The following is a 20,929-nucleotide window of genomic DNA, read 5'->3' on the forward strand; positions in this document are numbered from 1 at the left end:
TTCAAAATTGGTTTGGAATTTTCTTGTGCTGTATTTTCACTTATTTTCTATTTGTGTGCTGCTTAAATATTTTACATGTTGCCTTTAAGTTAAGCCTGACTGCTTTTGTGCCTAGCTACTAGAGGGTAATTTAATTTTTTTGTGGTTCACCCTGACTAGGATTGTGTTTTTTGCGTGCGTTGGGCTTCCACCCTTCTCAACCAATAACCCAATTTCTTACAGCTAACAAATCTGCATTATTCAATATGAAAGTTACTCCTTAATAGCAACTGCTGGATGTAATGCCCAGAAAGCAGGGTAGTATACCCTTTTAACTAAATTTACTCCAATTTCTGATTGCATTCAACCAACAAGTAAGTCAGGTCACTACACCAGTATCACTTATTCCATCATTATCTGTTGGTCCAGAGTAGATTTACATTAAACTCTGTGTAGCAGTGTCTGTCATTTATTAATTATATAATAGAACACCATAGAACTCCGAGTGATCATTTAACATGTCACATGTTGAAAGCCTAGGGCAAAAACATGACCAAAGCATCAATAATAATTAAACAGCGCTATTTCATTAGAATACATGTGTTGTGCAAGATAGCGTACAAATTGGTCAAATGGCCTGTGCAGAATTTTCAAAGATAATATTTTTTGGTGGTCCAAATAAACTAAAGGGCTACCTACTTTAAAAAACAATCTTTTAAAGGGTAAATGAGAATTAATTGAAAGAGCATTAATTTTCAAGTCTACTAAAACTTACAAAGCTATCAAGTTGTGGATGTCAGCTAATGAGGGCCTTGTGATATCTTTCTCCAGAATACCAGCTGTGGTGAATGGAAAAGGTACACTAAATAGCACATGGTGTCAGGCAAGGAAAGCCAGTGGTAATCTCCTTTTCTGCAGATTAGAGGCATAATTCTAAGCATTCTATCCACTGACAGCCTAAAAATAATCCTGCCTTTTCACAAATCTTTATAATGCTGCCTCTTAACAAATCCCAGGCTAAAGGAACTGAATATATTTGCAAATGAAGTTTCATCTGGTAAACAGTAGCGGCTCCTCCGCCCAACCTCGCCAGCAGACAAGAAAATTAAAATTAAAATAATAAAACCTTCTTTATTATTGTTTTATTTTTCTTCAGAGCGTTGTGTCTAGGGGCGGGGGCATGGAGATGACAGGCAGAGGGGGAGCGGTAGGTGCACTGTTGTCAGTGCGCATGACAGTTTTACTGGCCGTCTCCAACCCGAGCTGCATTTCCAGGTTGCAGACATAAGCTCCTAGGAGCTCAAATTCAGAGCGCAGCATGACAGCAGTGTCAGGATTGGCTGCGGGGGATGCTGGGACCCTGTGCCTGTAGTGCACGGAACCAGACAGGAACGTCAGAGGGCAGATAAGTTCTTTTTTTTGTCTGTCGTCCCCAGCCACCCACAGCCTCCCGCCCCATCACTTTGCAAGGACATCGGCGGCTACTGCTGGTAGACTAAACACTACTATTTATTCTTAACTACCCACAGGCAAAGTTCATGGGTCCCAGAAGGGAGGTGTGAAATGATAGCTTTGAGAGAGAGTACGGGTGAGGTGCAGGTAAGTTGTTTTTAAGCTACTCATTGGCTATCTTGAGAAGCTCACAACTAAGATTAATCAGATCCCTGATTGTCAATGTATTTTAAGAATGGCTGATCTACACGTGGACATGTACTTATCTTAGCATACTTTACAGACAAGTATACAAGACATCACAGCCAATGCTTACACACATGCTTTGCTGACTGCTTCCCCATCTTCAGTTGCACTGCAATACAATTGGATTGTAATAGGCTCTGGCATTGGTTACTTATTTGGTAGATATTAACATCACTCAATGAAGTTATAAATAACCCTTCAGCATGTGAAAGTTTGGAACTAAATGTTGCTCATTCCGCCTTTTTTTTTTTTTACAATTTTCTGCCCTGTGTATATTAGAACAGGCATGGATAATTCTAAACAATACATAAGCTGAAGTGATGCTTAATCTCATTGATCAAAACACATAATGCAGTAAATCTTTGAACACTCTGGTGCTGTTCGGGGCATTGAGTGAGCAGGGCATGCAATAATGTTTTACAGCTAATATGATTGTCTCTGAACAGTGGGTGGCATACTCTTTCTTCTAATTGCATGCTAATGTTTAACAAACTTCCAGTGCTTTAAAGGCATTGTAACAGAATGTATGGTGCACAAAATATTTCAACAAATAACACCAGTAAATGATAGAGGGAAATTAGTGAATGGGCACATACATTTTAACCTGAAAAATAGCTAAGACTGGATATAGATTTAGACAGATCAGGCCTCAGGTATATTATATTTCTGCATTGAAGTATATACGTTATATATTGTAGGGTCATATTCACCTTTCAGGGTAATTGTTAAAGGAGAACCTCCTGGCACCATAATATGTTACAGTACAAGTCACACTTCTCACCCTTAGGGACATCGTAGAAAACCTCAGTCCAGTTGCTCTCCGCCCGCTTAGCTTCAAGTTCCATATCATGAAAAAGCAGTGTACTCACTTTAACCCACACACTGGAATGGGATTTAAAATTTATTTCTGCATACTTTTCCATTTGTAATTCCTGCAACAATACATGATTTATTGTGGTTTAGAAAAATGCACATAAATCTACAATTGCTACAAATGTAAGTATATGATTAATAATGATGCACTAACTTCTTTCCAGTCCGTCTTGTTTTTAAACCTGTAAAATAACTTGTACATCACAGTGAAGTTCATCATGTCCTCCGTTAGGTGGGGCTCCCAAGAGATGTTAATACGTCCAGGAACATGCTGACCAATGGTCACACTTGGACTTCTCAGGTCATCTGCAATCAGTAGAAATAGTATCACTCATAAAGAAAGAATTCCGATTCCAGGTCTACTTCTTTGTAAACAATAAATTAATGCACAACACCATACTCTCTTGAAAGTCAGTTGTAGACCCAGGAATGAACTCAACAGGTGATGGATAAAATGTAACAATGTTGATACATACGAAGGATTGTATAATCTTATAGCAACACAGCAAAGCCTGAGTAACTGTTTCACCAGCACTGATGTTAGAGAGCTTTCTAAGGCAGGTGATTATTAGTCAGTGTGACACTGTCCAGGAACATTTGTGGGGACCTCAACAGATAGGCAAGTGAGATCCTATTAGTACTATCATGGTGGGGTTGGGACCTACAACCAAAGAAGCATGTTATGGAAGGCTTCCAAAATTTGATTAAGAAGGGAATTCTAAGAACACTTCCATGAATAAACAGGGTCATTCCATTGGAGGAAAGGAGTGTTTGGACTTTGTCAGCCCTAGAGGGTGTACTACACACTCCTATCAGCAAATAAAATACCAGAGCTGTTTCGTTAGGTCCCCAGTAGTTGGACCACCAAGGGAATAACTCATGGGGTATTCAAGAGTACCAAGGGGGCTCAGTGAGTAGATTTAACAGGAATAGAATCACTCTAGTTTTGCCAGGAGTGCGCCAGAGGGACACTAAGGCCCTGGCTAACTAGCCTGCTAAAAGTGTCAGGTAACTTGTGTGGACCAAGGTAATGAAGTGAAGTAGAAGCTTTAATCACTAGAGCAGTCTGTTCATGGACAATTTTCATAATTAGCTGGCATAAATAATACAGCCCTGGACCACCTAGAGGATGGTAGAAGTTTTTTATTGCACTGCTCACTAAGAGTTGTCAACTTGACTGATGAATTGCAAAACATGTAACTACAAGATCCTAAAAACTAAGGAAGACCAGAAAGAGCGGAAGAGCTGATTCAGCCTAGCAACACAATATACATTCAATAATGTGGGTTTGCTTGGTTGTACACACAATATGTGTTTTGAGCTCAAACTGAGATTCTTAAGACCTTTTGGGATTGCAATGGTGGCAGGTGGGTTCCCTTACAGAAATGGCTTTTATTTAACAACTACTGAGGCACTATGTTTTGGAAAAATGAACTGGTTTTAAACCAGAATTTCTACACTTCTCTGATGAGCTAAAATATGTATCAGGAGTAGTACTGAAACATAATTTGAGGCTGTACTACAACAAGAATAATTACAATGAAAATGTAAGAGGGGATGTACAATTTAAGGACATCTATTACAACACAAATAACTCTAGTCACCATAATGCATTAGAAATTGAGAATCTGTGCTAACAAGCCAAGGACTGGTTGCAATTGTGATTTTGCAGAGGCACTGTGAATCATGTATCTATTGGCCAATAATGCTTTGGAAGACCAGAAGGAAAGGAAGGTCTATGGTTCAACACAGTTGACCAGCTCACCCTCATCCACACCTATGAGTCTTGGCATTTATTGGCAATGTTCTTCATTAGTTCACCTCCTACCTTTCTAGCCAACACCAGTTCATTCACATGGGCATCACTAGATCCCAAAAGGTCTCTCCCACTTGTGGAGTCTCCAAGGGTTCCATTCAAATCACTGTCATCTTCAACATCTACATGGAGACCCTTGGGACTCTACTTACAGACAGGAGCATCAAAGTTCACTATTATGCTGATGGTACACAACTCTAATCAAAAGTCTCCTCCAGATATCCAACATCTTAAACACTACCTTCATCTCAACTGGACCTTGATGTCCAGCACCTACCTGAACCTCAACCTCACTAACACAAAATTCATGGTATTTGCAAGAACCTCAAACAAGAAATCATTCAAATCTCGGTTAATGACATGAACAATGATGATTTTGAACCTCGAATTTGCCAAAATGCCAAGTTACTTGAATTCACCTGGGACATCAACTTCACACTTAAAGAACATGTTTAAAAAACAAAGACCGTCTTGTTCTAGCTCTCTCTCTTCTTGAGAAAGTGAAATTGTTACTTCCAGAAAGTGACTTCAGAACTGCTGTTTTAGCCCTCAAACTCTCACATCTGGATGGTGGTAACACCCTGCACCTGGACCTCCCAGAATACAAGTTTCACCCAGGGCCTGATGAAATATGATCACATCACCAGTATTCTGATAGATCTTCAGTGGCTTCCTTTGCTGGTCCACACCAACTTCAAAACACCAGCATCACTTACAAAGCCATTGCGACTAGAATGCCTGTGTATCTTGAAGCCAAGTTCATCACCTCTGGTGGGTACAGGCACACCCACAGACAGGAAGCTGTCACAGTGAGACTAAGAAGTGTAAAAAATTAGAAGGACAAAGTAGCAAGCCTTTTCCCTTTATGCACCCAGGATCTGGCACAACATGCCTCTTTCCATTGCGACCACCCCAATGTTTTCATAGTTTATGAAACCTTTGAAGGCACACCGCTTCGAAGAGTACAGTATCACAATGTAGTAACCGTACATTTCTGCTTTCAGAATCCAGCTACCTCTCGTATCTATCATTGACAGTATGCTTGCCTTTGACCTTGTACATTGCTCCACTGCTTTTTGTCTAGGCTCACGCTATAAAATACCACATTTATACATAAAGCCAAAAACACACCTGAAAGTAATTAATGCTACTTTATTGGAGTGTGCATTCTGAATCAGGGACCTGGTTGTTTGGGTCCATGTCGCCGCTTAAGAAGTCTGAGGGGAAGGATCATCAAAACATTTCAGAAGAAAACAAAGGAAGAAGAGGGGCTGGAGGTGTGTAAGACTTGAAGTGGTTTAGGTGATACAATCTCTTGAAGCACAAGACCCTGAGACTTCAGATGATGGCATACTGATCTTAGGGGACGGCTTGAACTGCAAGGCACAAACTAAAATTTGGTCAAACCTATAGGCGCCATTTGGACGATGGCTGAAGTCGAAGGAAAGGGTGAGGGCCAGGGAAAGTTGAGAGACCACCATTCTTTCCAGTAAGCCTGAGGACTGTGAACCAGAGGCTGCTACATTGCTAGTGATGGCTCCGCCTTACAGAGAATTGTTTACTGGGTATAATTCATGCTACCCCCTTTAACTAGTCACTTTGGTGTGTCTAAAATGGACAGCTGTCTGGCTAATCAATTTTATTGGTGCTAAGTGGGATTAAAGATCAAAAAGGTCTGTTTGTCTTTCCTGACTTGACAAGACATTGGGATGCTGTAAAGCCTTATAAACATTCCCTTCCTTCACTGCCAGCAGTGATGAGATCATTTAAAAGGGTAGGCATAAACACTGTCTTATCCCTGGACCACGAGTCATGCCCAGGAAAAATGTTAAGGCCCCAGTTTAGAGATTTGGGTGGTACTAAATACTGTCCATCTACAACTAGCCATATTTGGAGATTTCCACCATGAAGGTAGAAATTGGGGTGCTTCCAACAAAGCATTAATCAGCATGGACCTGGCCATCATTTGCCCAACCCATGGATCTATGTCTATTCCATAGTTTCTGCTTCCAGAGGCCATCCTTCAGGGAAGTACCCCAGAACTCAGATTTTTTGTTGGCAAGTGGGAACTCTTATATAAGATAGAGGCATACTCTATACCTCAAACTGTTGAGCGTGTTGACATAGAAAGGCCTGTCTATTGCAACAGAACCTTTGATCTCACCTCAGGGTACTAGTATAGTATCCCGAATGAAGGAGCCAAGGAGGAGTCTCCAATTACAGTTTCTAAGTGCCATTTGGAATTCAAAGTGATGTCCTTTCGTATGATGAATATCTCTGCCACCTTTCAGAAGTTGACATTTAAGTTGTGGCTCGTTTGGAGATATATAATTCTTGGTGGGAAATAAACTTATACAACACCCAAAAGTGTTTCAAGTGTTGTGGGAAACAGATCTAACTATCAAGCTTAATAGGGGCCTGGACCTGTACTAATCTTAGGCTTCCAGACTAGCAATGCCAGGGTATCACCTTTCAAGATAACAATCCAGTCCATTTTGGAGTGGGAATCTCACACAGCCCTGATTTGGATAACGGTCACTAGGTTTTACAGAGTATTACATGAGATTTGCAAAAGGGTATGGGAACATTATGACATACTCAATACAAAACAATTTGAAGGGGTTAATTGTACCCCAGAAAGCCGGCCCTCGTGCCAGGTGGTCATACCAAGAGCCATTGCAGGAGGCTCCTTCCCAGGCCACTTTCTCCACCAACTTCCAGGTAGTCTAGAGGTATTGCCCCCATACGCATTGAACTGCACTACCTCAGAAGGACATAGTGTCCATGGGCTCGTCCGATCCAGCTCAATCCAGAGGGCACCCCCTTAAGATGTCATAGTTCGGAGTCACCCATAACTTCTTCTCAATGGGTGGAGTGGCTCTGTCCTGATGAAGAAGAGCAATACTGCCACAGCCTGCTTACTCTGCTAGGCCCATGACTTGATTAGGACAGAACATGTAACTAGGCAGGTGCTCCTAAGTATTGCATCTACATTTTTTCACATATATGTTTAACATTTTACATTTTTATATTTTTTAAAACATGTATTTTTTATACAATGTTTTCACATATATTTTTTGCTTTCGCATGCATTTAATTTATTGTTTACATGGTATATTCAGACATATTTTACATATATTAAAATTGCAATATATTATTTGTAATTTTTTATAGTTCCTTTGAATATATTTTCACATTTTTTACTTTAGTTGGCTTTTTTATTTTTTACAATATTTTCACATGAAATAAAAAAAAATAGAAATAATATGTTTTTCATTATTTTCTATGGGGTTTATCATTTTTAATGTTAATTTAGTGGCCATTATTTTACAGCTTTTGTAATGTATCTTCATTATTTTTTTACTGTTCCTGAATCCCTTCGGCCGTGGTTTCCTGTCCCTGTTCTCTGTGTAAGGAAGATGATTTTCTAATTATTTGTTAAGGCTTCAGTGGTGTGGGGGTTAGTTATAGAATTTGTTTAGTTAGTTTAGGTTAGTGGTATTTATTATTTTGATTTGCTAGTGTTGAAGTTGTGTTGTGGCTTAGATAGTTGACTACATCAGGCCTCAATGTATTGTAGTTCAAGATTTATTTAGTTTGTAAGTTATTTATTGCTTCGGCATAAGTTTTTTGAATTGTATGTTGTCTTATCATGTTTATTGGTGTATATGTTCTGGGGGTGGGTGTTCTGTGTTTCTTTTACAGGCTGCTTCTTTGAGTCATTGGAAATACGTTTTTTGGATGCTTTTTTCTCCAAGAAAAAAAGATGTGGCTACCTTTTTAACCACTGTTATTTTTAATTTCCTTCATTTTTTTGTTTTTCAAGGACATTATTTGATATTTTAATCTTTTGGATAGTTTCCATGAATTTGTTAACCCTTCTTTGGAATTTTATTTTGACTCTGATATTTTTTAATTTTTCTCTGGATTTATATTTTTTATGGATACTTTTTGTGTGGAATCTTCTGATGTAAAGGTAAATATAAAAGCCATTAAAGCCAGAATGGTGTTAACCTTGGGTGTCGGGGGAAATTCCTCTCAAAGTCTTTGATTAACTATCTTTTGCTTAGCATACAGGGATCGGATGCTTTATCTGGTTCTTTCTATTCTCTATAGAAAGTGCTTTTAACAACTCCATGGATAGGCAAGTAATCTGCATCTTCTCTGGTATACTGAAAGGCAAAACCTACATACTGTCTGGTCTTTACCTCAGACACTAGTGTATCTCGATGTGCACTAAGACATTTTGCAACTCGGTATTTGCCTTTTTGATCCTCCTCAGGATCATCATCCTGGTCCTTAGAGCACTTTGTTCTGGGCTCAGCAAGTGCAGAATCAACAGCCTCCTTTGTAAGGGACTTGGTATCTGTGCAGGAGATCTGTAGGACCACCTCTTCATTATCATTTTACTGCTCAGCATTATCCTGCTTTCTCTGTGCCTTTCTGCCCTCCATATCAAAAACACGGAAGCAATGCGCTAAGGCAGCATCGCTTACCTTGAGCACTGAAGTATAGGTAAAAAATACAGGGAATGGCGGGGAATGGGAAAGAGTGTGTATACGGGTATAGACATATAACAAACTTACCCAAAAGAGACCTTCGGTCATATGATGTGGTGAAACTTCCTGTTGGAGACTGTATTGCTTCATTATGTTAGGATTAGGATGAGGAGGACGTATATGAGGGGGTAATACTTTATAAGTGTCTACTCATTCTTAAGACCTAATAGTGTGCTAATTAAGTCAAGACCGCTTGGAGGAGGGAGAATTAGGAAGCTAAGTATATCATTTATTGTTGTTTTTCACCACATTCTCTCTCTCGCTCTGGCTTCCACAATGTTGTGCATTGCCGGCTCACATACAACTGAGCCAGGCAAACGTCTTGCATAACAGATCACTACGTCACTGATTGTGCTTTATACGTTATCCAGCTTAGGAATCCATAAACAAACTAAAACAAAAAAAAATTGCTAAACGTTGACCAACTATGCTGTTGCCCTCAATTCAATATTGTTTCTTCCAGTGTGCATTACCATACTTACAATTCGCCCCTTCTCAACATTTACACCTACACAAAGGATGCATTTAACACTACGTGAATCAAGGCAAGTCCATCTTAAATGTTTATGCTACATCGACTATGGCATCATAATCGTACGTCACAGCTTGTATTCAGTATCAAAGTTGCCATTTTTCAACATTAATAGTCATCATTATTTGTTAGCTGATTAGCAATATCCACATAGCATGCACTGGGATGCCTCGTAGTACCATCCACTGCAAGGAGGAAACCTTACTAGGAATGGTCGAGCATTCCCATTTTAACCAAAAGATTCTTTTTTGGACCAAAATGGGATTATAGATGGTGCAGGATTACTGCACCACATTTAGGGTGTACATTTTCTAGTATTGACTACAATTGGCAATATATATTTATAACCCCTATTTGGGGAATTATGTTTATGTCAACTAATACTTCCAACCACAACATTCTGACATACAACCATGCCCGGACACAAGCCTGGAATTCAGCACCACATGCAGAAACAAGTATGTTAATGTTGATTTAATAATTTTATAATTATTTCCAGCAGGAATGCTTATAATGACCTCAATGGCCTGTTTCAAGGTGCAGCATAACTTTTGGTAAGTCTGTAGTAGTATCTTGCCTTTTCACTGGACCATTTCTAATGTGGTCTAAAGTACATAGAAATCCAATTGTATGAGTCCATTCTAAATTGCAAATGTCCCATTTTCATTTTCCCTGCACTATGTCTTCTGGGATACTGACTACAAAGTAAAAAATCTACAAACGTTTCTTCTTATTGACATTTGGATTTGACAATGTGTTTCGTTATGCCAATGCTCTCTTGATCCCCTTCCGTGTTTCTCTCTGCTTTTCTAAATCTGGAGCGGCGTTACTTCTACGGTCAGTCAGTTTTTACCTCTTATAGCGCCAAGACGCCCTCGGGCATTCGAGCGCTCTACAAGTTACCTAATCAAATCAAATCAAATCACGTCCCTCTACAACTGCTGCCGTGGTTCTTTATACCGCCACACTACTCACTTGCCTTTTTTTCCTTCTTCATTAAATGCCAACATGCTTTTGGCCCGCATTGAGTCACTCAACATAAACATTCCAAGTTCCTGAAATTATTCCCTTAATATACGCCCAAAGTTGTCTTGCAAGATTGAAGATATCGTCTCCTTTATACAGGGGCTTGCAAAAAAATGTCCCATCTTTGAAAAATCTGTTGTCAGATATCAATTACTATTTCCTCATTACCACATTTATGTAGATAAGATTAATGTGTCAGATAGGCCTTACTTCCGTGACGTGTATCTAGTGAGGTACAAGAAGATCATTTTTTTTTAAAAACGTACCTACTCCAAAGTATGTATTTATGTATTGATAAATAAACTAAAAACTTTGCTAGAGGGCAATGCAGCACTCCGAAACTGTCAAATGTATATAAACTTGATGGCGCAGGCCAAAACTGTACTCTATTTCATTTCTTTTTTGAGATCCAGCAAGGATCAATTTGCAGTTTGAGTGAGTTTAGACGTGATTGTGAATTATGCAAATATTTTTTTTATGAGTACAATACACCCAGCAAGAAATCCGGGAGAAGTAATCCGTGAGAGGAATTATTAAATTACTTACATTGTCTATTTTCACCCGATAGCTGAGCTGAAATGACGAGTTTGCATAAGGTCACTCCTAGAATGAGCAATGGAGTCCCTTCGAGAGTGATCATGATGCCAGACGTGGTTTCTGTTTGTACGAAGGCAAAACACATGTTAATCTACTAAAACATGTCTGTGTCAAAACTTGTACAATGTTGCCATGCGCCTGCGCCTAAAAAGGTCTAAAGCTCTTTCTTGTCTGTCAGTGAATAAGGTGCTTGGTTGGGCACATTGCAATTAAATAACATATCCTAAAGCAAGCTTTGGCTCTGACAGGGTTGGATAAAGCCAGGCATCTCTTCATTTGCATACGTAAAGATAACTGTCCTTAATCAAAAAAGAAAGACGTTTTAAAAGCTTTCGAAGTAGGAATTAACTTTGAAAAATGCACATGATAAAATATGAGGGCAAAACATATATAAAACGATAATGGCAAAGCACACGTGGTAAAACATAAGGCCAAAACATGAACAAAAAGACTGCAATTGACAATTGTATAAATACATAATTTCAAACAAATATTGCAAAATCAGGCTAAGCAATGTAGATTAGAGTTAAAGAGATGTGTCTTGGCAAGGTACATTTGCACACCTTCTTGCTTAGGTCTTGACAACTACCTACTAAAGACTTGAGTCTTCCAAGTAATTCAGATAGGGGACAGTATAAGTAGTTGACTTCTCTGATTGTCTGAAGTAATATCCTAATTCTACTGCAATGTGTAAATATTTCTGGAGAGTCTCAAAAGAATGCCTGAGATTTGGAAATTGAGGCTCAAATAGCAGACATTTTTACATGGAATGAGGTGCTTGAAGAACATGAGTTCACTTGACTTCAGACTAACATTCATAGAACAGAGCAATACTCTCACAAATAATGGACAAACTGGGGGGCACATCTACAAGCCCCCATCGCCACTAGAACGTCACTTTTTTGATGTTGTGTTGGTGATACAGGCTTTGCCTTATTTACAAGGCTGTATTAAGCCACTTAACATGGCTTAATGCTGCCTTGAAAATGAGGCACTCTTTCACACTGTACTGAGCATGAAAGGTGTGGGCAATGGGTGTTGCAGTGCGCGTTCCACCGTGACACCCATTAATTTTGACGCTACCACGCATTTACAAAGGTGGAGTAAATGGGGTAACACCAACATTAAGACCAGGGAAAACCTGGTCTTATCAGGGCACAACAACGAGAAATGCTTTATTTCTCCTAGTTTTTGCAATTTTTTTGTGTGCTGCATTGTGCAGCACACATAAAAACAGAAAAATGCCATGCATGATTGTTTAGGTGCAGGAAGGTATCCCTTCCTGGACATAAACCATAATTTTAAAAAGACGAGTTCAAACTTCTATGTGTGCTGCATGAAGCAGTACACATTGAAGTTACAAGTTTAGATTGTTTATGTGCAGGAACGGACACCTTCCTGCACATAAACAATCATTCCCCACAAAGCAGGGACCCTTGCACTATGGTGCAAGGGTGCTTGCGTTGGCGCTAGACCACTAAATTGAGCGCCCGCGCAGGGGGAAACGCAGGGCGGCACTATATTGTTGTAAATGCGGTGCAGACCTATGTTTCAGAAATGACGGAGCATGGCGATGAGCCAAGAAGGCTAACACCAAGCTTTGTCGCTGCTTCATAATTATGCCCCTGTGTCTGTCTGACCGAAACATGTTGGGCTTGTAATCATTTGGTCTCTCTTTTGTTACATGTTTTATGAGTAAAAGAGGGTATCTCTCGTTTAAGAGAAATCACATGACAGTTTACAAATAAGTATCCTAAATTTTGATGATGGACTGGACACAGTCGATAACTTAAAACCTACCATTGTTATGGAAAGCAAGAGGATCATTTTAAGTATATGGAAAATAACAATATCTCAAATATGAATGATTTAATTACAGTTATGTATCCGCAGACATCACTTCAGCAGCTTTCACAGAAAAATGGTCACATATGTGAGTGTATGTTGCAAGATTTGCTAGAATTAGGAGGGTAATACCAAATAGCATGATATATTATTTAATGAATACTGATGTATCGCATTACCTCTCTTTATTCCTACATCTTTCTTTCCCTTTGTTTGTATGCTTACCTTCTCGAGTCTCCTACCTCGTGCCACATATGCAGGTCAAATTCCAGATGTAGAAAGGGCTGTTATAAATACTGGAAATTAGCTTACAAATATGATGAATACTTAACTACTTCTTAGTATTTGATTTGCCTTGTGGTGTTTGTTCTAGCATTAAAGCATTTTATGATGCTGATTACTCTTCGGTTGCTGTTTAATTGTACTTTTAGGTGGAATTTGTGTTGTTTTTTTATCAATAAAAGAATAAAAAATAAAACTGTTTTATTACTTAACCAGGATTTTTGCTTTCATGAATTGAAACCTCTGCTTCTTCTTTTGTTATGAATTACATCCAGTAAGTCATTACAATGTAAGTCTTTACTCAGCAGTACATTTTTGTCATCCTTGTCCTTGCACAGCCTCCTTTTTATAGATAAAACATGTTAAAAGTATGCTAAAGTTCCTTTACATGCCTTCATATGGAAAACACTCAAAGCCTTTCTTTAATTTAGTTCCTATGCTGCTCACCCGTTTAACAACTTTTATATTTCGTGGATATAAAGATACAATACAGTAATCCTAAATGAATGCTTCAATACAATACGTAAGGGAGAACTATTCACAACAGCGTCGTTATAATCTAGCTTTCCGTTTACTTTTTTGATCCTTAAATTCATTGGATACTCTTTGTTAATGTTTTGTTAGTTAAAAACAAATATTTTATTCACTGTTTGACATTTCCAATTATTTTTCCTTTTCAAACCTTTTTAAGAACCGTTTCTCATATCTGACGTAAAATCCGCATTACTTACATCACGTTTACCATGTTTTAGTCTTTTAAAATATTTTGTTATTTTTTGTATTCAGACGTGTAGACTGACTTTTCCAATTTGTGTTGTCAGTCAATTTTCCAACAAATTTGATTTATACCAACTAACCAATACGAGTTACAGTTACTCAAGTAAACATCTTTCTGTTTGAATCTGTTGCATTACTAACAAATTGTCTAATGTCCATCGATAACACAATATCACTATCAAAGCCAGTTTTCATGGTCTTAGTTTAGTCTTGCATCCTCTACTGATGTACAGACTTCCTGAAAAATGGAATGAGGTTCACGAAGGGTGTGGTGTAGGTTTGTGAGCAGTGGCTTTGTTGAAAGAGAAATGTTCGAAGTGGTGGTCCTTCCAGGGGGTTGCGTTGTGTGGCTGAAGTTGATGTTGTTAGCTCCTGCGAACATGAGTTCAAGGTTGTGTCCTGCCTTGTGGGTGGGGGTGATGACAAGCTGTCTCAACCCAATGTTGGTGAGGTTGTTCAGGAGGGGGGAAGAGATGGGGTCGCTGAGGTTCTTGAAGTGGAAGAAGAAGTCCCCGAGCAGTATGTAGTACATGGAGGTGATGACATGGGGTGCGATGAGGTCCGTGATGGTTGTGGCAAACGTGGTTCAAGGTCCTGGAGGTTGTGGGTGAGGGTGCCACGTAGGGTTGTTATGGGGCTGATCTGGAAATGGAGGTGTTCCATGGGGGACGAGGAGTCGTTTGTGCTGGAGATGGTTAGATAGAGGGCGTTATTGTGGGTGATGGCGAGTCCTACTTCCGGGTGGTTGGGGTGGTCCTTCCTCTGGATCTGAATCCGTCTGGGATGGCGGTAGCAATGTCGGAAGCAGAGGCGAGGTTGGTCCAGGTTTCCGTGAAGGAGGTGACGCCTGGCGAGAGAGTGTTGAGGAGGTCCCAGATTTCTACTGCATGTCTGTACAGTGAGCTACATTGAGGAGGAAGCATCTCAGAGCTTCGGGTGTGCTGGCGTGCGGGGGGAGGGCGGAGTCGGATGGGGTGCGGAGGTTGGTGAAGGTATGTCAGCAGTGTCGGCAGGAGAACTGCCCAAGGGTGGTGCACAGTGTAGAAAGCTGGCAGTTGTTGTTCCTTCTGGGGTTAAGTGTGTGGAGGGCAGCTGAGTCGTAGCAGTGGGTGGTCGGGGAGCCGGGGTCCCAGGCACTGGTCGCCGTCGGTAACGGACGGGGGCAGACAGGCTTGCCTTTGGCAGGGAAACACAGCTGGGAGACAGGAGCAGCAACCAACAGGGGGAGGGGCCGCGGGGCAGCAGTATTGGGAAAGGGTAGCAAAACAGGAAAAGAGACACAACAAAGGCACAAAATACAAAAACTAGTAAAACATGCACAAATAGCAGTGACAACAGAAAATACAGACAAAAGACAGTGAACAGGCACAAATACAAACAAAAAGACAGTCAATAGATGGCAGGCCAAGTGGACCAGCAGAAGAGCAAGGCTCTACCACTGGACCACCAGAGATGAGGCGAAGGCAGGAGCCTGCAGGTGGAGGAGGGCCTCGAACACCTACCCGATCAGAGAGATTTAGGGGGCAGCAGCGCAACAACGGAGCTGCTGGGTCGGAGAGCAGAGTTCCCTTATCAGGAGTTCAGAGGTCTTCCTCCAATAAAAGACAGTGGCTGCCAATGGTTAGTTGAATGTTATAGTGTTGCTCAGATTTTACTTGCATTAAACCATAGAAATTCAGCACTTATATTTACCTGAGTTAAATATAATCTACGCCCCCCCTAGTGTACTGCTTATGACCTCATATATTCCATAACTCATGATATGAAGTAATTTTGACATTTGTAAGTCAAAAAGGGCAATCCCTGGACACTTTTCTTCAAGAAGCAAACTGTTGCCGCCAATACTTTAACATTCACTCATCCCACACATGCCAAAGTGTCAGCTAAATCACCGGTCACAGACTAAATCATAATGTTTACAATCTATTTTATTAAAAACAATATAAATTAAAAATTCAGTAAAGATTAACTGAATACATCAATTCAAACACATCTCATGAGAACATTATTAAAACAGACATATTATTAAAAACAGAAGAAAAACATAATACATTTTCATATAAAAATAAAGTGAGGAAACAATGTATATCTATTAAACAAGACCACAGTACATTTGTCAAATCCACAAGGATAGTTCCACAGTGTATCACACTTTAGACAAAACAAACAACATAACCCCTTTGCAATCAATACAGCTCTTAATGTTGCTACAGATTGATTGATTCAAAAAACCTTATATAGATGTATGGGGTGCTTCTAGTACAATATAGTAAAAATATCTCAGGAGCCCCCTAGGTAAATTTGAATTCTATGCAGAAAATGCGTCGACGCGTTTCGGTGTTGTAGCCCGTTGATATGGTCACACCTTCCTCAGGACAATTTTTTTATTTATTGGGGTCTTCAAGAGCAAAACTCTGTATCCTCTCTCTAGAGTATATTATCTAGGTACCTCGCATTCATCCGATCTTTCACCACTTCATACGTCGTAAGGGAAAATATCCTCTATGTTTCCGGCCAAACCGAACTTAATGTTCTGGTCCTGAATTGGTTACTTTTTAGTCGCTGTAAATTTCATATTCCTGTAGGTACACTTTATAGTTGTTTCATGTGGGTTCCTTAGAATCTTGGATAATCCTCGTTCCCCGTGGTTAGACTATCTTTCCGGATCGCCTCAAGCGTCCTGGTACTGAAATATTAAATCCGATGATTTCTCCGTTACACCGGTTCTTTGCGTCCACGGGTACGTCTTGTCTATCTTCCTCCCTAAGGGAGGAAGATAGACAAGACCCCATACATCTGTATAAGGTTTTTTGAATCAATCAATCTGTAGCAACATTAAGAGCTTTATTGATTGCAAAGGGGTTATGTTGTTTGTTTTGTCTAAAGTGTGATACACTGTGGAACTATCCTTGTGGATTTGACAAATGTACTGTGGTCTTGTTTAATAGATATACATTGTTTCCTCACTTTATTTTTATATGAAAATGTATTATGTTTTTCTTCTGTTTTTAATAATATGTCTGTTTTAATAATGTTCTCATGAGATGTGTTTAAATTGATGTATTCAGTTAATCTTTACTGAATTTTTAATTTATATTGTTTTTAATAAAATAGATTGTAAACATTATGATTTAGTCTGTGACCGGTGATTTAGCTGACACTTTGGCATGTGTGGGATGAGTGAATGTTAAAGTATTGGCGGCAACAGTTTGCTTCTTGAAGAAAAGTGTCCAGGGATTGCCCTTTTTGACTTACAGTGATACTAGTACCCTGTTCCCTGGAACCTGTGGGGTCTTCTCTCATTTTTTCTCAGTAATTTTGACATATGGCATATTAAGTATAATTCTGCTTTTAAACTGGGTGTACTATTTATCAGTGGACTAGTGTATACACTGACACGTATCCCCTGGCGATCTATATCTATGCTAGTGCATTACAACAGTCCATTCTGTTAATCAAGACTAAACTCAATAGTGGTGGCCTAAAATAGTTCAGTTTTATGACATACTGACCAGTTTCCTTAGACCTGTTTCTCTTGAGAAAAATGTCTGTGCTAGTAGTTTATTAAAAAATATTTTCTTTCCCCGGAGGCGCGTAAGTGTTTGCTTAACATATGGGAGCCAACTGACCTAAACGCACGTGAAGCGCAGTAGGCTACACTTGGATTCACGGTGGCTAAAAGGAACATTGCCCAGGCTTGGGGGCAGCCACCCCTCCCACTCTGAAAAAATGGAAAACTAGCATGGACTGGTGCATGTTCGGCGAAAAATCTGTCTATCTGGCTCGTGGCTGCCCTAAGAAATGGTCCTGTATATAGGGGCCATGGAATTCCTATAGAGGAAACATTTGTACCCCACCACATTCGCTAGCCTCTGATGACTTGCTTTCTTCCTGATTTGTCCTAAAAGTATAAAATGTGCGTAATGCTTGTCATATGAAGACTCTAGATCAGATCGATTGTGTCACTGTAATGTATGCTTACTGACGATGATTGTTAATAAAAAGAAATTAAAAATATATATATATTTTCTTTACTAAGACCTTTCTGTAAGGTGGTGGTTAAGTGTAGTAGACTTTTACAAAAGACTTACCTCTCTGCTTACACGTTTCTCTAGGATCAAGAATGGTTTTACTAGGGGGCTTGGCTAGCAGCGGAAGATGGTTGACATGAGCTAGTGGAGCTCCGCAGCCCCAGCCGCTCTGCCGATAAATCCGACTATCATCCACCACAAGTTTGGGGAAGAGACAACGTCACCTGCTTCCCCAACTTTTTTGGCTCCAGTGGTCCGATTCTGGAGAAGTTTGGACCTGGACTTGCACGAGAAGGCAAGGCAGCCGTGGGTGAGAGGGTAACGAGCGGCCCGTAGCAGCAAGAAATGCTCCAGAAATGCTGGGTCAGGTGATCGAAACGCCCTCATAGTGACAGAGTGGGTCCGTTGAGGTGCTGTCTGGTGTCCCATCTTGATGCTCGGAGGGAGCCTTAAAACATTACAGCACCTGGCGGTATGGCGGCGGTGGCCTGAGCTTAGTTCATGAGCGGGCTGCCGGGTCCCCCGTCCTGGCCAGAGGATGTAAACAACTCACCGGAACACATCCTGGGCACTGCCAGGCTGGCTTAAGAGACAGGTGCTCAGCCTTGGGGCATGTCGGAAGATTTGACGGAGTGGCGCCACCTGGACTGAAGGCCGTTCGGGGGAGAGGTGAGGAGGCTCTGGGGCCGAGGAGGTGGGAAGGCCCTGAATCCATCTCCGGAGGCCTCACTGTGAATGAGGCCTTGGGGGCAGAGGCCTGAGGCCCCCTCTGGCCTCTACATATATTAAAAATCAGATTAATTTGGTGGGCCAAGTACAAGCGGGACACAATGCAGCAGGCCTGTGATTGAAATTGGCTGCGGGACCTGGGAATGCTGGGCTGAATCGGAGGCACCAACCTCCCCCCAGGAGAAGCCAGACCTAATTTTTCCAGATTCACTATGAGTGAAGCCTCCCCACCGACAGGCTGTGCGAGGGGGTCCCAGAGGTGAAAATCTAGCTCCCAGAGTTCGCCCTTCTCTAACCCGGGTTCCTCATTGCGGCAGGCGACAGTGCGGGAGGTAGTGGACTGGTTCAGGAGGCAACGAGTAGCCAAAGCAGCCACAGGCTCCTGCTTCCCCACAAGGGCTGGAGGCAGGGAAGGGGGGGGGAGTCACACCAGAGCAAGATGGAGCATTATGTCCTCCCTACACAGGTGCAGAATGAGAATGAGGTGTGAAGCCCTGACCACTGGTTCAAGGCTAGCACTCTCCCAAGCAGCCTCGCCTGCATGCCGCGCTCTTGACTCCCTCCTAGCTCCAGGTTCAAGCCAGCAGTCCGCCCGGCGGTAACTGCTCTTGCCATCCTGTGCTCGCTGTAATTGTCTTGCTTCCTGTCCTGTTCCCCATATTGTGTGTATGTTAATTTTTTTTTAAAAAATTGTATTTCTGGTATTGTGTTCCCCTTCCTTCAGGCACCTTCAGTGTTTGTCTGTGCTTTTCCCTCCGCTGCTGCCCCTGCGGCCCCGCCCACCAGTCCAGCCCTCACCCACCTCCTTCCTGCTCCCGCCCCCTCCCCTTCTTATGGCGACTGCTGCGGGGGAGCGGGTGTGAAGTCTCGACTACTGGTTCAAGGCCAGCACTCTCCCCAGCAGCCTCGCCTGCATGCCGCGCCCCTGACTGCTTCCCAGCAGCAGTCCGCCCGGCGGTAACTGCTCTTGCCATCCTGTGCTCGCTGTAATTGTCTTGCTTCCTTTCCTGTCCCCCATATTGTGTGTGCGTTAATTTTTAATTTCTAAATTGTATTTCTGGTATTGTGTTCCCCTTCTTCAGGCACCTTCAGTGTTTGTCCACACTTTTCCCGCCACTGCTGCCCCTATGGCCCCGCCCACTGATCCAGCCCTCACCTGCCCCCTTCTTGCTTCCGCCTCCCTCCCCTTCTCATGGCGACCACGTGCCTAAGGCAAGCCCGTCTGTGCCCGTCAGCGCCTGGACCGCGCCCAGAGCCAGAACCCCTGACCCCCACAAACACCACAATGCCCGACTCCGCTAAGATGCCAGCACCCTCCTTGCACTCAACACCGGTCAAAAACAGTCCTGCTTCCAGGCCGCCCCGAAGCGAACCCAAGGACCCTTCTCCTGCTGGAACTGCAGCATCACCAGCAACAGATCCACCAATCCACTCACCAGGACAGGATGCAACCACCTCAGATGCATACTCCTGAACACCCGCTCCACATGCAAACACGCCATTGAACTCTGGGACCTGCTCGACACATCCTCCTGGGACGCCACTTTCCTGACCGAGACCTGGATGAACGAATCCTCGGCTCCCGACATCGCCATAGCCATCCTGGACAGCTACAAGATCATCTGCAGAGACCGCACCAACGGAGTAGGAGGTGGAATCGCTATCGTCCACAAGTCCACCCTCAAGAGCTCAACCAACTCCGATGACACCCTCAACACCCCCAAACACCTGCACTTCCAGATCCACACTGATCCCAACACCACCCTCAGAGGAACTCTGATATATAGGCCTCCCAGACCCTGGGCACGGTTCAGCGATTCCATTGCCGACTTCGTCAGCACGCATGTGCTTACGTCCACAGACTACATCCTCCTCAGGGACCTGAACTTCCACCTCGAGAAAAACAACAACACCAACACCACCACCCAGCTCGCCAACCTCGCCAACCTCAGACTGAAACAGCTTGTCACGACTCCCACCCACTCCGCCGGACACACGCTTGACCCGATTTTTTCCGCAAGCCCCCACTCTCCTTCAGCCACACCAACGAACTCCACTGGACCGATCATCGCTGCGTCCACTTCTCCTTCGAGAAGCCTACCATGCACCACCGCGCCCATCAGATCCCCCGCCGCTGCTTGAGCAAAATCACTGAAGACCAGCTACACACCGCCCCCGCCCGTAG

The 20,929-nt window shown here is 42.0% G+C and overlaps 1 protein-coding gene across 3 annotated transcripts in view; it reads right to left on the reverse strand.

The window, feature by feature from the left end:
• The window catches only part of LOC144772900 (interleukin-5 receptor subunit alpha-like), a 367,784-nt gene that overhangs the window by 261,443 nt on the left and 85,412 nt on the right, over positions 1 to 20,929 (reverse strand). For 2 of the 3 annotated variants that reach the window (XM_078657580.1, XM_078657582.1), the window contains exons 2-4: positions 11,030 to 11,140; positions 2,705 to 2,856; positions 2,459 to 2,609 (exon numbers count right to left, since the gene is read on the reverse strand). In XM_078657580.1, coding sequence (XP_078513706.1) covers positions 2,459 to 2,609; positions 2,705 to 2,856; positions 11,030 to 11,123 — 397 coding nt within the window. In that variant the 5' untranslated portion in view covers positions 11,124 to 11,140. The remainder of the gene's footprint in view (positions 1 to 2,458; positions 2,610 to 2,704; positions 2,857 to 11,029; positions 11,141 to 20,929) is intronic. The other variant, XM_078657581.1, reaches the window with a different exon arrangement.

The sequence above is a fragment of the Lissotriton helveticus genome, chromosome 8, assembly GCF_964261635.1.
Source record: "Lissotriton helveticus chromosome 8, aLisHel1.1, whole genome shotgun sequence".
NCBI lineage: Eukaryota > Metazoa > Chordata > Amphibia > Caudata > Salamandridae > Lissotriton > Lissotriton helveticus.